Source organism: Botryllus schlosseri, chromosome 10 (genome assembly GCF_051294905.1).
Source record: "Botryllus schlosseri isolate E-star chromosome 10, Bs_hap1, whole genome shotgun sequence".
In the NCBI taxonomy this organism is placed as follows: Eukaryota; Metazoa; Chordata; class Ascidiacea; order Stolidobranchia; family Styelidae; genus Botryllus; species Botryllus schlosseri.
This window is the reverse complement of record NC_137245.1, coordinates 19,359,885-19,375,066: the sequence shown is the minus strand read 5'-3', so window position 1 is coordinate 19,375,066 and position 15,182 is coordinate 19,359,885. Positions and strand designations below refer to the sequence as shown.

Below are 15,182 nucleotides of genomic sequence, written 5' to 3'. Positions count from 1 at the left end.
CAGCCAATCAAGGTTTCAGGGGAACCTGTGGTGCAAGAAAATATCAAGACAATACTTTTGGTTGACAAAGTAATTCTTAGAAGGTTCTTATAAAGTAGTCGAAAAAAAAGTCTTGAGTCACTGTGCCCAGCACTAATGATTATGCTAAATATAAAAATTATGAAAGGAAAAATAATAATCAAACTCGAGACGGTGACCTATAACAGATAAGAGCAAAAAAAAGACATCAGGCCGGCAATTCATTAGATCACAATACTGGACAAGGCGCGTCTATATGTCATGAACGCAACACACACGTCGTCAGGAATCGGCTAGAAGCATCAACCGCAAAACTATGAACGTATTTCAGCCGGAAGTCGTGTTTCAGTTTGCTAGGGCAGGCCTTTCTTGACACACGAGATTCGTGATGAATGATATTCGACACACGATATCTCTATTTCCTGCATCAGACTTACGAGATTAACCCTCTCGACCGCAACTTTCCATCAGAGCCCGGCCACAGGATCGACAGAATGCCGCGACATTGTTAACTAAGCCAGTCACGCACGGTATCACGAAATCGCTTTTGCGCCAGAAATGCGCATTATGGAGCGAGAAACGATGTTAAAATACCATCAAGCAACGAAAGGCAAAATAACAAGAAACACAAAACTTGCCTAAATTCAGATTTCTAACATGGCTGTACAAGATATAGAATCAGTGTTATGACTTGTATGTACAATTGAATATCTTCGTAACACATGACCAGCAAATGAAAACATGATAATCTCTCACAATAAATAATGAGTAGGCTGCTACGAAAACCCCACAGGTTTTTCTTTATAACAGCTCGAGAATGTAAAGTTTCCAATTTCGTAGAAAATGAATCTAAGAACACCAAAAATACCCGATCTATTACGCGCGATACACTTATTTATTGCAGTAAATCTCCACTACTTCACGTCCGTTATTATATGCCATACGTTACAGATACAATTTCACGCTTATTCCGAGATGAATAAGGCCCTAATTTCGGCGCAGAAATTTAACAAGCTATCACTGCTGCCCATTGAATACATTCGATATCGTGCACGGTGTGTAAGAAAGTTTATGTTTCCTGTATAGTTCACCTTCTTGCAGTGACAGCAAGCCGCCGGCCGTGTCATCGGCCAGCCAATGCATCATTCGAAAGAAAGGGTCCTTTCCTTTTTGGGTTAGCTTGTTCCACGCTTTCGGGTGCGACAGTATATCGCTGACCGTGCCTTGCGACAAACCCAAAATCTTTTCACCTGAAAATTGTGGAAAATGGAGTTTTAATAAGGGTTTCCAACACGTACTATAACAAACATGCTGCAAAGTCCTCGGTCGAATACCAAATCAAAGAAGCAATACAACGCCACGACGGTCACATCTGTTCGCTTTTGCAACCTCACACCGAAGGGCATTGCGCAAGATCTGAACCGATTCTTAATTACAAAAATCAATCCATTTCCTATTAGCGAGGTTCCAAACTTTTGAGCGATGTGTCGTATGACACAATCAGTTCGGTTTTAATTTAAAAGCGCAAGATATATTGTACCTATGCGGCATGAACAAGTGGATACACAGCGTCAAGAACACGATTGTTAACCAGTCTACAAGACACGAGCGATGATCTAACATTGCCTGGTACCCGTGTATAGGCCGCTACGACACGAAAACTGACGTCACCGCTAATGTAAACGGCACACAAACTTATGCTTCTCACCAAATATTCTTTGACAAATTCCGTGCCTTATCAGCCTGTCGCGGACTTGTCGCGTGAGCATCTCGGTGTCGAAATACGCCGTCGCTAATTTTTGAAGAGTTTCTGCCGGAATAGGGCTAGGATGATCGCCGACGAGCTGTAAAAGTGAGGCACAGTTTGAAAATATCAAATCCAACGAGCCTATCGCAAACGCTTACTTCCGAATGGGGCGCGATGGTGCTGGTCGAATACGTGTGGGCTTGATTGTTGACGCTCTGCTGCATGCCGCTTGTAGCCAGAGGCGGTAGCATGCTGGATATTCCTGCGGCGTTGCAAAATTTTGTGAAATTTAACACGGAAATTCAGAGATATTCTCGTCAAACATTTACCGTTTTCCACGCCCGAAAACGCATTCGACATCGAAGCGAGCTCTTGACGCTCTCGCGTTGCGGAAAATACCGAGCCTGACGTAACCGGGTTCAGTTCGGTGTAGCTAGTCTGTAATAATATATATATATATATATATCAACGGGCGCAATCTTTTAATCTAACGCGGGTTTTACGCAACCAGCATGGAGTCTAAATTTGCAAGCAATTCACATTCCAAATTTTCGTCGCGATCGAATCTTGGTTTGACGATAATTAAATCAGCATCGACCACATATTGTTCACAAATACGGCACCGCATTTTTTTTAGTGGAAACGTGAAAGATGCATGAAAACTAAACACACCATCGTAGTTTCATAGACCAACTGAGATGCAATTAAATCACTACTATATACAGTTTGAAAACTCCAAAAAGTTGCAGTAATCCACTTCTTCAGTTTTTCACGAGTAAAACGTCATTCAAACAAAATCAGCATACTATCGCTGTCAGTTCGCTTGTTTATTGAGAATTTTTATCAGTTAAAAACACCACATGATTTTGATAGAACAAAAAGATGGGTTCTTAGGTAGGTGTTGAAACGACCCGGAGTAGTGTTCGAAATCAGATGCAGACCATGGCTGTCTTCACTGTTTGTAATCGAGAACATTAACCATAACAAAAATAATATTGATAACGTAATCATATAAAGACTGACGATTATCACTGGCGAGTGTCAGCGGAAAATATTCGTGTTCTTCTAAACATGAACATACTATTCAATTGTATATTGAAGTTCTGTACCTGCAAGAAGCTCTATAGATAGACTGATTCCTTTATTTTGTAACACCGCCATATCCGACTCCAATATAAACATACCTCAAACTATGAGGTTTCACAAGGCGAAAAATCGAGTCTTGACAAATCAAAATTATCAGAAGCTCACCTGGCCATCGAACAACGAGGCAGACGACGGTAGAGACGACATCCCAGACGAGAGCATCCCGGTAAACGAAGTCGCCGGTCCTGGCGGCTTGGAGGCGCGCTCAGCCTCGCGGTGTGCCCCCCGGAAATGCGACAGCTCCTTGAAAAGCGCCGGCGCCTGCGATATCTCCGAGCGAGGCGGAGACTTTGCCACGGTACTGGCTCGGGAGGTGTCAAAAGGCGACCGGTACGAGAGATCCGTGTCCGCTGCAGGCGAGCAACTCCCGTTTGTCCTGGACGAGCTTCTAGTGCTTTCCGGGGCAGGTGACAACGGAGCAGGTATAAAAGGATCTTCGTAACCGGCCGTGGCAAATCGCTCGTAACTCTCACAGCCTAAAGAACTGGAAACGCTATCTCTTTTCGAAGTCAGGCTGTCTTTTTCACGGCACTCGCCCTGACGGCTGTTTAACGCGCCGAAATATCCGCCCGCAGAATTACTATTCCCTTGCGGTTCTGACTTCACAAGCAGCCCACTCAAAACACCGCTATCTCCAAAGTCTGTCTTTTTATCGCTTGGCGAGATTCTCAAGCCAGACAAGCCTCCATCGTTTTCTCGCCAGCGCGAAGGTGATTTCTCCAGATTAGTGTCTTCCTGTGCACGCGTGTCGACGTCTTCTGCTGCGTCTCGAGCCCAGCAGCTTTGCGTTAACGGCCTGGCGTTTACGTTTCCTGAAGCGTGACACTGTCGGGCCGTGATTGATGACGGCAGGCTGGCGGCTAGGGAAGATATCATCGGGCCGACGGCGCCGTTGGTGGCTGCGGGAAGGATTTTTTCAGACATGCGCGGCATGCAGTGCCCGCTGGCGATCGCGGTCATAGCCGCCGAGGTGCGGTTTGTGTTATCGCCGCTCGGAAACGAGTATCTCCTGTCGCTGGTGTCGGGTTTGTGAGAGCGTGTGTCTTCGGGTTGATTCAACTTCTGGAATTAATTAATATCAATAAAGATTTTGCTATTATTTTCATATTTTGCGGCCCTATAGAAGTCAAAGAATGCCATAGGAAAAATGCAAAAACCACACCAATGAAAAAGCAAATTGAACAATTGAGCAATTGAACTTGAACAATACCATTGCATATAACATATTGTATATATTCATGTTATTCAATTGCATATCGTAGTTCTGTGTCTCTACGAATCTCTTCAAAACCAATCAAATACGTGAAGCGTTTAATGGGGTGGGTGCGCTTGTTTTGCCGCAATTAAGTCATCAATGTTTGGTTTTGAATAGCGTAACTGTCATGACGTACACTGCATCCAGTGTGTTCCAGAATTTGTTTTTCTCATTGCGGATCCTCTCAGACTGCTGTCTCGACCTCGATTTGGGAACCCCTGAATTTGATACTAACGTTTTCACTGATAAAAAGGCTCTTAAATGGTCGTGTACCGAATAGAACTTTCAAATAGGGCCGGATGCAGTCTTTCTAGCCCGTCACGAATACATGCCAATAGTACAAATCGGAAATAGAATCCCTGCGTATACCAAGTCTTCATAAATAATTGACAACGACGAAATGACGCGAGTACGGGAATGAAAAATTCTAGCACAAGTCTCCACAAGTGCAACGGAAGATTGCGTAGAACAATTTTACCATAATGTATCGAGAGATTTGGAATGAAGACATCTTGAAGTAAAATCTAGTATTTTGATTCATTGGCAGATTTGTTTTTCACATCGCTGCCTAATTTTGTAGAACTAAGGCCCAGCTTGCGACTTTCCTTCCACGATTTCCATATTGCAGACACTCCAACTACAAGACTTGCCGAGTAAGTGCGTATTTACGGATAGCTTCCACAATGTTTCTGAGAAAATTACCGGCAAGTCGCAGAGCACGATATGCAATATGACAGGTATGAGAGTAATGGCTGAGGACAATTTTCATTCACAGTCCACTTCTTCCCTATCTCATTATTATAAAACAGAAGATGTTACAGTTAAACCAGCAGATACACACTTTGGTTTCATATAACATCGGAATATTACAGCAACAAACTACAATGAAGTTAGCTTGGATTGAGATTAATTGAGATTATGGTCAATTGGTAAGTAGGACGTACTGTAACAACTAGCTAGCAGGCAACTAATTGTGCTAGTTAAAACCGCGATTCCAGATTGGCACTGATTACAATCACATTGCGCCAACTCCCAGATATGGAAATGAAACGCAAAGCTGAAACGGCACAGGAAATATATCATATCCTAACTCACGGCTGGAAGTAATTTATCAAAAACACAACAAGTGTAAAAGCACGTACCTGCTTCGCTCTCATTTCCTCGCGAGCAGAAGGCAACAAACTAGTTATAGCCTGATCCGTGCGTTCATCTGCGCTACGTATCGGCTGCGTCCTACTGCCGCATAGCACTGGAAGAACAAGAGTCGGCGATTAAAACCAGATTTCGCGACTCTTCTCGCAAGCTGAATAACTGACGGGTAGCATTTCCGACGCGTACCTACGCTGCAAACACGGCGATAAGTTTACCACGACCATAGCCCGCGATACGACTCGGTAAAAATCAACGCGATCCTCTCTAAGCTAACATCAAGTGCAATCTACAACCGCGCGGAGATAAGGAGACGGAGCCGGGCTAGCCTAAAAAAATTGCGTTTTCCACAGATGAGAACGCTCATCCGAGCTGAATAATTCATCCGCACAAGCGCACAGCCCAATAAAAATGCTCGTTACTCCGCGGGATATGGCCGAAAGCGAGCGTACGGAACACGGCGGATAGCGTGAAATATATATAAGTGACATATGGCGGGCAATGAGCTGGCGGAGAGATTATCGCCGGGCGCGGATTTACGGCGACTAACATAGAGCACTAATGCCGTTAAATACAATGGCAAATACGTGGATTGGACGCGATGCAAAATAAGTAATTCGATTTGACGACGGCTTCCATCCCGCGCCGTGCCTCTAGCAGCCTAGCCAGCCGCCCGTAACAAACACGGCGACAATACCCGGGTGCCAGTAAACTACGCCATACGCATATCCATTTGTCAAAATTTACACTAAGACAAGTTCACACCGTTTCATCAATAAAGAACTGCAGCAACTAACAAGTCACGAGCTGCCAATAAACGTCACAGAGAAAGACTGATACCGCACGGAGTCGAGGACGCGAAAATTGCATTTAGCATGACAATGAACGGTCGATTCATTGGCCGGCAACATATGTCAGCCTGCGAATAATTCGCCGCTCGAAATGGGTCAAGCGATAACGCACAATGCGACGGGAATTAATCCAACGTCGCGAAAGAAGCGATGTTGGCCTTGATGGCATTAAAGATTCAATTCACTGCGACGGCGAAAGAGTGATGAATTCGGAAAATATCACTGACGTCATTGAGGTCATGCGAATATATGATTCGCCACGGATGAACGGGCGCAATAGACATGAACTCTGCTGATTGCTAATGCGAGAGTTGTTCCATAGCGTCGGGTTCCAGCTGCATCCGCACTACATCGGATTAGCCTAACCGAATTACACTAGAATCCAAAGGAACAGAAGAGAGCCTGGAAAGATAATTATCAAGGGTGGAGCATTTACTAGGATAAAACACGAACATGTTCCCATTAATTACATAGAATACGCTGAATACCTATTCTATTCTAGCGGAGGTAGGCGAACCCTGCACAAGCTCACTGTTCTCAAATCGATTCTTTACGACGGAATCGTGACGCAGCCTACAAGGCATCCCAGCAAGTTCAATTCAGTCCGCATAACACGAGGATATCTCATAACGAAGGGGTCCCCGGCATTTTTTTTACACTATGCCCCCCCCCCTGAAAATTATGAAAAATTAATGGACCCTTTCATTTTTCAACTTTAACTTTCCTCGTTACGTCGACTCATTCTACTCAGAACTGTTGAACATAAAACACATTGTGCAGTACACGATCATATGTCATGTAGTTATGTAAGTCAAATAAGCTAACTTCCATCATAATTCCTTTCATCAGACGGAGAAGCCATTGCGTGGTTTTAGAATGATAATGTTAATAGATGTAATGGTAAAACGAAGAAAGTTGACTAAGATCAAGAAGTAGCCCATTGCTGTATACTAACAGATATATTTTAAATATATTTTAATATATTTCTTTTGTTTGAGGGGAGTAGACTTGGATAATGATCTCTTTCATGCCCCCTGAAAAAGGCTCATAGCCCGCATTAAAGTTAAGAAACGCTACCACTGGTGCTACCTAATTCCCATACTCGAATACCTTACATGAAGTTTGCTAACCTTCGTGAAATCGCATAGGCTCCGCTCAAACCAATAATCTGCAAGTACAGGAGCGGGTAAAACTGCGACCAGAATAGTACTCCTGTAGCCATAAGCACAGGGGGTCGGATACGTGACGTTAGCTTCGAAAATCAAAAGTACCACTGCACAATCGGTAATCCCTTTTCGATGCAAGTCACTAATCGCGAAAATATCCACATTTCTGCGGCGCCATGTTTCACTACGATGAACTCGATGCTTTTCAGGGAAGCCGGCTAAAATGAGCGGTGGCAATACACAGCGTACGGCGTCCAAACTCCTCAATTAGCTAATTACACGGGATGGGCCGAAAACCATGTACTTGAGATATGCAGTCCGTTAACCCAGTCGCGGCATACACGGGGTCGGGCGTGAGGAAACAACGCCAGGCGTGAACCGGCAACGGGTTAATCCGGGCAATTGCATATTCCGCTGGAAGCGTAATGAATGCGCGTACTAGGACCCACTCACGGCAATTACGGTTAAGAACTGTGATTTGTGGATCATCATGTACCGGACACTTGAATTTTTCATAAGCGACCGCCAATTACCAGTCGTTCCTAAAAGGGAAGGGTATTATCTCGCGGAAATTGGTCGTGGAAAAACACGCCTCAGCGGCTGCGTCTCCCGCGCGGCTGCGGCCAGTAACTAAGTACTACTTTTTCGAAGTACTTAAGTAGGTTTGGACTACCGACACTACTTTCACGATAGATTAGGATTTTAGCCTGTTTTCAACTTTGTTTTCAGTCTAGAGGCAAAACTCGGTCAAGAATACGTACCTTTTTAAGTCAATTGCTAATAGCTAGCTACATCTACCTGCACTTGAGTACTAATTTACGTTACTTCTACATCTACTTGAATACCAACAATGACTACTTTGACCACCTCTTCTTTTTTCAGAGACGAAATCCTACGCCGTAGCGTCCCTAGAACAGGCGCGTGGAAATCTAGGAATGGTGTGAACAAAGTGCCCTATATGGTGTGGACACAGCGAGATTGAACGGCTCATTGCATTTGGGTTACGTCTTACTTTCCATTTGTCCAAAGGCAAATTTACGGCCATTTTTGACCGGCTTGCCGAGCGCTAGACTCGATAAAATGGGTATCAATGCAAAGCTGCTGCTGTACTGATTACGAAAATATAAATTTTATTCTGCTCGTAGTCCTGAAACCCCCTAAAATCATCCTCGAATTTTGCATTGTGAACGAGTTGGTATTGTGACGCAACAATTCTGTCTGGCAAAAGGAAAGTGAAGCTAAGAGGAAAGAGCCAGGCAGCATTGTTGCGTCACGATGCCAAACTAGATCACAATGCAAAATTCGAGGCTGATTTTAGGGGTTCCAGGACTATGGAGCAGAATAATATTTATATTTTCATAAAATTTATATTTTCATAATCAGTGCAGCAGCAGCTTTCCATTGATACCCGTTTTGTCGAATTTAGCGCTCGGCAAGCCGGTAAAAAATGGCCGTAAAGTTGCCTTTATTCAAATGGAAAGTATGGCGTAACCCAAATGCAGCGAGCCGTTCAACCTCGCCGTGCCACACCGTATAGGACACTATATCGTGAACGCCCGAAAGGTTCCGGTTCCATGTGAACGTGAACCAATGACGAACGTGACGTCATATTGCGAATTCTAACCTTGCATTTCAGTGAAGTGATATCAACTACTGGAGCAATCAAATGTATTAATAATCCCATAAAACCTTCCGTGGCTTTGCCAACAATTTCGACCAGGACTTGCATGGTAATACATGCTTAAGCCTTAACGGTCTAGGCGTCTGACTATTGCTACATTGACATTGGACAGTGTGTCAAACGGGTTTCTATACTTGCTACCGATATCACCCCATTAACAAGTTATACAGTGTATAGCCACCACCCCAACCGCACGAATTTGGTTTTTATGATACAATTAACATATCAAATCAAGATGATTTCCGTACGCCTGCTACAATTTTTGCGTTACACAACGAGGTATTATTTTTGCCAATTTCATTGCTTGGTGTAACAAGCGTCATTCGCTGACTACCTACATGTAGTGTATTTCGTTCTTGGTGTTGTATGATTGCGAGTCACGCTCACAGTAGCGAGACTCACTAAATATTCACTAACGGAAAGCTGATTATTTCGAGCAAATTTTTGTAACAAAGCAAATAAAGTTATCGAGATTGGCAAGGTGCATGCTCGTTTAGTGTTGATTTCTTTTATGCTGCCAGCGTCATGCATATAGAGTGGTCTGAAGGTGAAATGCAAAAAAATTCAATTAAATATGTTATAATGACGCGAAAAAATTTAATATATGAAAACCTACCGATGTTCGTTTTTGTACGTGAACCTCTAAATTTGTGAGGTTCACACACAGAACGCGAACGTCACGTTCACACCATCCCTAGGAAATACGAAGTGCAACTTTTACAGAACCAAACTAACATAACCCACAAACATTCAGACTCGAGAAACAGTTCAAACCAAGTGTGTGCGGTGCCCTGAACAGCTGCCACAATGGCAAGATATAAACTCCGTGGTGACGAATAAGCCTATACATATACCTGCACGCTGCACCTTGGTCTACACTTATTCACTGTAAACGAAATCGCGAACACCGCCGATCCAACCTAGGGGTAAGTGTAAATCAGGTAAACGACACTTTCCGGTAAAATACTCTGCTTTCACACCTATTCCAGTTGGCGAAAACAAGCCACAAAGACCCCGATTCAAACGGGGATACATCCCGGGTGCGAAGTTGGTTCTGTTTACGCGTAACACCGTTTGGGGCGGTAATCCGCGCTTCCTAACCTAAGTTTGTAGGATCTAGTAGTTATAATATCCAGCCGTAACATGTCAACTGCCGTAAAGTGTTATGATAAATAACACAGCCTTATTCCGAAACTAGTACGGCCAATGAGTGATTCAACACTTAATCCGATATCAATTACAGATCGCGTCCAGATCACGGCATCGCCAATCAGGATCGATTCGCTACCTTCCTTGTGACGTCACACCCGAACCGGTACCGTTTCACATCTGAAATTATATTTCGCCCCAGTCCGTATTAGAATTACGCAACGCCATTTGGCACACTTTCTAACAACGACAAGACAGTCTTCTACAGCCCTCGCTACTGACAAAACAACAAACACTTCCTGACACTGACGGTTAGATTCCGGGCCCTGCTCGACAAGTCTTCCAATGCGACCAGCCGGTCAAATCTCCGGCAAAAACTCGCCCTATCCCCGTGAGACTGAACTCGATTGCTATTTCCTTTCCCAAGGCCGCTCACCGCCCGCTACACCCCTTTTCGCGGACTCGCAAAAAGCCGGCCAATCAGCGGGATTACGACCTTAGGCAATCAGCCCGAAGTGAAGATAATGGAGCTTATCCCGCGACGCAAATGGGGCGATATGAATAATCGGCAGCTCTCCCGGCGCAAAGAAGGAAGAGAAATGGCGGTATGGCGTCGGAGGGAATACGCAGCGCGCGTCGACGGCCGGTCAGCAACACTGGCCGCTGACCAGCGATCAATATCGCGAGCTGCTATCGATTTAACGGGCGCGGGCGTAACGTAAAGGTAGTGGGTTGCGTCGCAAGCGCGGTACCGTACTTTTCCGCCAGAAGCAGTTCAACGTGTTAGGGCTACAGGCCAGTTTTGAGAACCTAGAAATGTTCTGGTTGTCTTAATTCGATTAGAATTCGATTTGTAGCCACACAGATTCTTCTAAACTAGATTTTTAGTTCGAATGACCGCGTTCGCAAAAACTTTGAAGTTGAATTACATTCTGAATTAAAAATAAATGCATCAAAAATCAAGTAAGTTCATATGACATCAGCATGAGAACGACAGATGCCTGCACAATAATCTCGGCTTGTTTCGCACTGTACATTTCTCTCGTATCATTTTCAGGAACACCGGAAATTACATTAGAATTAAAATTAAAGAATAGATACGTTTCACAAATTCAATTAGAATTAGATCACCGGCATTTCGTCCTAATTATAGACAACAAGAATTATGTCGTTGTCCAAGTCTGTCACAGGCACACTGACTATTTTCAGGCCGAAGATTTTCGGCCTTTGCGACGTACAAATGACGAAGACCCGCCGCGCCTGAAACGAGAGATGGTCTCACAGTCGTTTACGTCGCGAATTTCCACTCAAGCGCTAGTTAAAAAGAAAGCGTTTCAGACCTGGTTTTGCCCGCAGCCCTGCAGACTGTTCGTGAGTGTCTGAAATCATAACCGATCGAGTACATAGCGCAGGTAGACGAAATCTACTTCTTCCGAGTATTCCGTTACTGATCACCTGTATCGACAAGACAGCCGCTGGCTACGCAACTATCCAGCAACAACGCAAAGACTTCCACGTTGAACAGGGTTCAACGCACACAAATACCCGGAAACTTTAGACCATGTACCACGTTACCCAGTGGTTCCCAAGCTTTTTCGACTTGTGGCACACCAGAAAAAATGCTTTAAAAACGTTCGACGTTTTTTATTATATGAACAGAAGATATACAATACAAAATGAGGTTGAATTATTCACTAACATAACCACATTTTGTCATTAACTAAAAGCAGTGTCTCTCGTTTACAGCTTTCACTTTCACTCAACAAACAAAAGCCATGTCCACCTAGCCATGAAGATGCCAATCTTAACACAATATTGATTGTTTTTTTTCCACCGATTATGGAACAGGATTTGCCAGCAGACGGCTAAAACTCATCCAATTTTATTTGAAGATATAGCTTTAAATTTTCAACAGGCATTTTCGTAAATCAATTAACTGTTCTTCTGCGGAAAGATTCTTTGATTTAGTAGGATGTCATAACTGATTTCATTGTCACCTGCGCTTAGCTGTTGAAGAAGTTGAAGCGCCTTCAAGTCGCGTGTGCTAGTCTTCAGTCCTTTGTCAAAATATTTATGCAGTTCTTTTCCTAAACTCCAAAAATGTTCGCGGCGTACCTGAGAATCTGCGGCGGCACACTAGTCCCTGGGAATCACTGAGTCGTTACGTTATAATATAAGATCTGACAATTTTACTAGGATTCTCAACCTTCCCTTACCAAGCGCTAAACTATTGAGAAACACACACGCGCAGTCGGGCAAGCCATCAAACTGGCGTCGCGCGCAGGCCAGCGGCCTTTCAACAATTAGGTGACCTCTCGACGCATTAATCTAACCGCGCCGCCGCACAATACGCGACAGGCGTCAATTGTAAACTGAGTCTCTTCAGGGAAGCAATACGGGTCGCGAAACATCACCTCGAAATCCGACGCGGGCTCATAAAACACGCGTTAATTTTCCTTGCGACGCGCGAATGTAGTTCGGATGCAGCGAGCGCAAAAGTACATAACATTAACAGAAAGAAAAATAACAATTAAAGGCCGATAGTGTCGGTTACTCAGTAACGCCATCTACCGGCAAGACTGGGCAAAATCGAGCGAGTGATTCAATCTCGAATGGATCGTTAGTATCGTTCATTATAACAGCCTGAAAGGAAAGCACGTTATGTATTTTCGTTCTGGATGTTTTCGCAGCATACAAACCGACTAATGATATACATACACCCGATCTGTGCATATGCATACCATGAGTGCATGATGTGAATATGCCGCTGGACAAGAAAGGTGCAGATATGGCTTTGCAAGGCTTTTCAAGTCTCGCACAACCCCTTCTTGCTATCCCGGTAATGCTGAGCGCCAAGCGGGGAAGTCATGATGTGACCCAGTCGCGGATTGATCCCACGACCTACCAATCAAGTATCCGGACGCTTCACCATTACGCCACAAATAAGCTCCTTCTACAAGACCACAAAGAAAACAATGCCAGTTCAAGATAATTCGGACGGTATCATTTCAATGCAATTTGTGACAATGCTGCAGATAGATCACGCACTTCACAAAAATGTCATTCCCATTAAGCGCATAGCTTTGTGCCATTTTCAGATGACATGAAATAATAACTTCATATTGATAATGTCAAGCAACGGTGAAGAATAACTAAAAATGAAGAATAGCGACATATCTTTGATGCTCTTTTCGATGGATGTTTCTATCACCCCGGTGACTATGCTTTTAATCTCTACGAAGACACGGCTAGACTTATATTATATTTTGTGTAATACTAAAGTCGAATAGTACATTCATATTGAAATGAACCCGAATATTTTCGGCTGACACTCATCAGGGGTAATCGCCAGGGACCGTTCAGGCGTTCACACTTTCATTTGTGTGCCTTGGAGTCGACTTTAATCAAAATACACCAGCCAAGGCTGTGTCAAAAAATTCGCGTACCATCTAAAAATAGTACATTGAACTCTCTCTTATTAGAAATTTCATGCTGATGACATCATATTTTGTGATATGATTGTTGATATACGTTTTCTCCAATTCTCTGCTAGTTGCTGACGATTACCCCCGTCGAAAGCCAGCCGAAAATATTCGGGTTCATTTCAATATGAACATACTATACGATTGTATATTGAAGTTCTGTACCTCCAAGAAGCTCTTCAAATACTAAAGCTCTGTACCCCAAATGACTTGTTTATTTTATAGATGATGTGACACGACTAATTGAGGTTCCCAAGGCTCCCACGGTGGGAAGTATCGAAACTATAACTCTTGTTTATTAAAATAAATCATAGCACAATTTCAGTGCTCGAAAAATGGCCTCTCACCACTCGACTCAATACACTTTATACTCTATTTCGATTAGAGTACTCGAATCATTGCACCCAGCCTTTTCTACCAGTGCCAAACTTACCCTTGCCGTCTCTGTCGCGACGCTGCAGCGTTCTCAGAGAGTCCACGTGATCCGGCGACGCCAGGAACTCCATCATCTTGTAGAAAGGCTCTTTGCCCTTCGAGGTGAGTTTCGACCAGGGCTTGGGTTTGGACAGGATTTCGCTGACAGAACCCTGGCTCAAGCCGAGAACATACTGGCCGAAGGCTCGCTGGCCGATGTTGTTTGTCTGCAGAACTGTCTTCACCTGAAAAAGTGTTGATGGTGTGCAATGCGGGTATGGCTTGTTGATTACTACCATAGGTGGTCAGTACAGACATACTTCTATTTTGGAGTACCCGAGTAGGTTCTCCAACTTGCATTGCTCACTCAAGTGGTTGGTATTTCAGACTCCTTCGTCTACTTCAAAATTTTCAGTCTTCTAGGCAAAACTAGGGCTTGAATAAGTCCCAACAAGGAATTCTTCCGAACACTTCTGGCCATACCCGATCAGGGTTTTATTAGCGATTAGTATATTACCGAATCAATTGCGTTATACTGTAATGATAATGGGGGGGGGGGGGGGACCTCAGTAAGTACTACCGGTATTCTATCACTACATTTATGTTCCATACATCGTTTATGGTTACTTAGAAGTAACGGAAAATGAACATAGTTTGTACTGGAGTAGAGGTAGTGAAGGAATACTATATTCTACGCAGCTTAAAACTTTCAACCAAAAGTAAAAGTAACCTAAAATCATAACTAGGGCGATTTTTTTTGACATGTCATTTATCATTTGACATTTTCAGCTTGTAGCCTACTTTATAGGCCTACCGTTGTGGACGGCCCATTGTCTGCTCATTGTGAATCGTAAAAATTCAAATTAAACAAATAGGCTGACACGGTGTTATGCTCATCATACCGTAATATCCCAACTGAAGCAAGACTGCGTGGGCATTGCATGGTTCTTATATCAAGAAGCGCATGATGAGGACAGACAGTTCCAACCAGGAATGAAGATAAGTAGTACAATTCTAACATTATGTGGGAAAACACCTAATTTTCATACGTTAGATCAAATTTGGGCTAACTTAAGATTTTTAGGGTAAAAAAATGTCAAAATTTTGATTTTTTGGGTCAAAAT

General features: G+C 43.6%; 1 protein-coding gene across 1 annotated transcript in view; it reads right to left on the bottom strand.

Moving 5' to 3' along the window:
- LOC145448721 (homeobox protein cut-like 1) overlaps positions 1-15,182 on the bottom strand; it is a 51,697-nt gene that overhangs the window by 8,906 nt on the left and 27,609 nt on the right. Inside the window, exons 14-20 of the mRNA XM_080327184.1 lie at positions 14,078-14,303; positions 5,309-5,415; positions 3,017-3,973; positions 2,095-2,203; positions 1,924-2,027; positions 1,727-1,862; positions 1,110-1,268 (exon numbers count right to left, since the gene is read on the bottom strand). Coding sequence (XP_080183310.1) covers positions 1,110-1,268; positions 1,727-1,862; positions 1,924-2,027; positions 2,095-2,203; positions 3,017-3,973; positions 5,309-5,415; positions 14,078-14,303 — 1,798 coding nt within the window. The remainder of the gene's footprint in view (positions 1-1,109; positions 1,269-1,726; positions 1,863-1,923; positions 2,028-2,094; positions 2,204-3,016; positions 3,974-5,308; positions 5,416-14,077; positions 14,304-15,182) is intronic.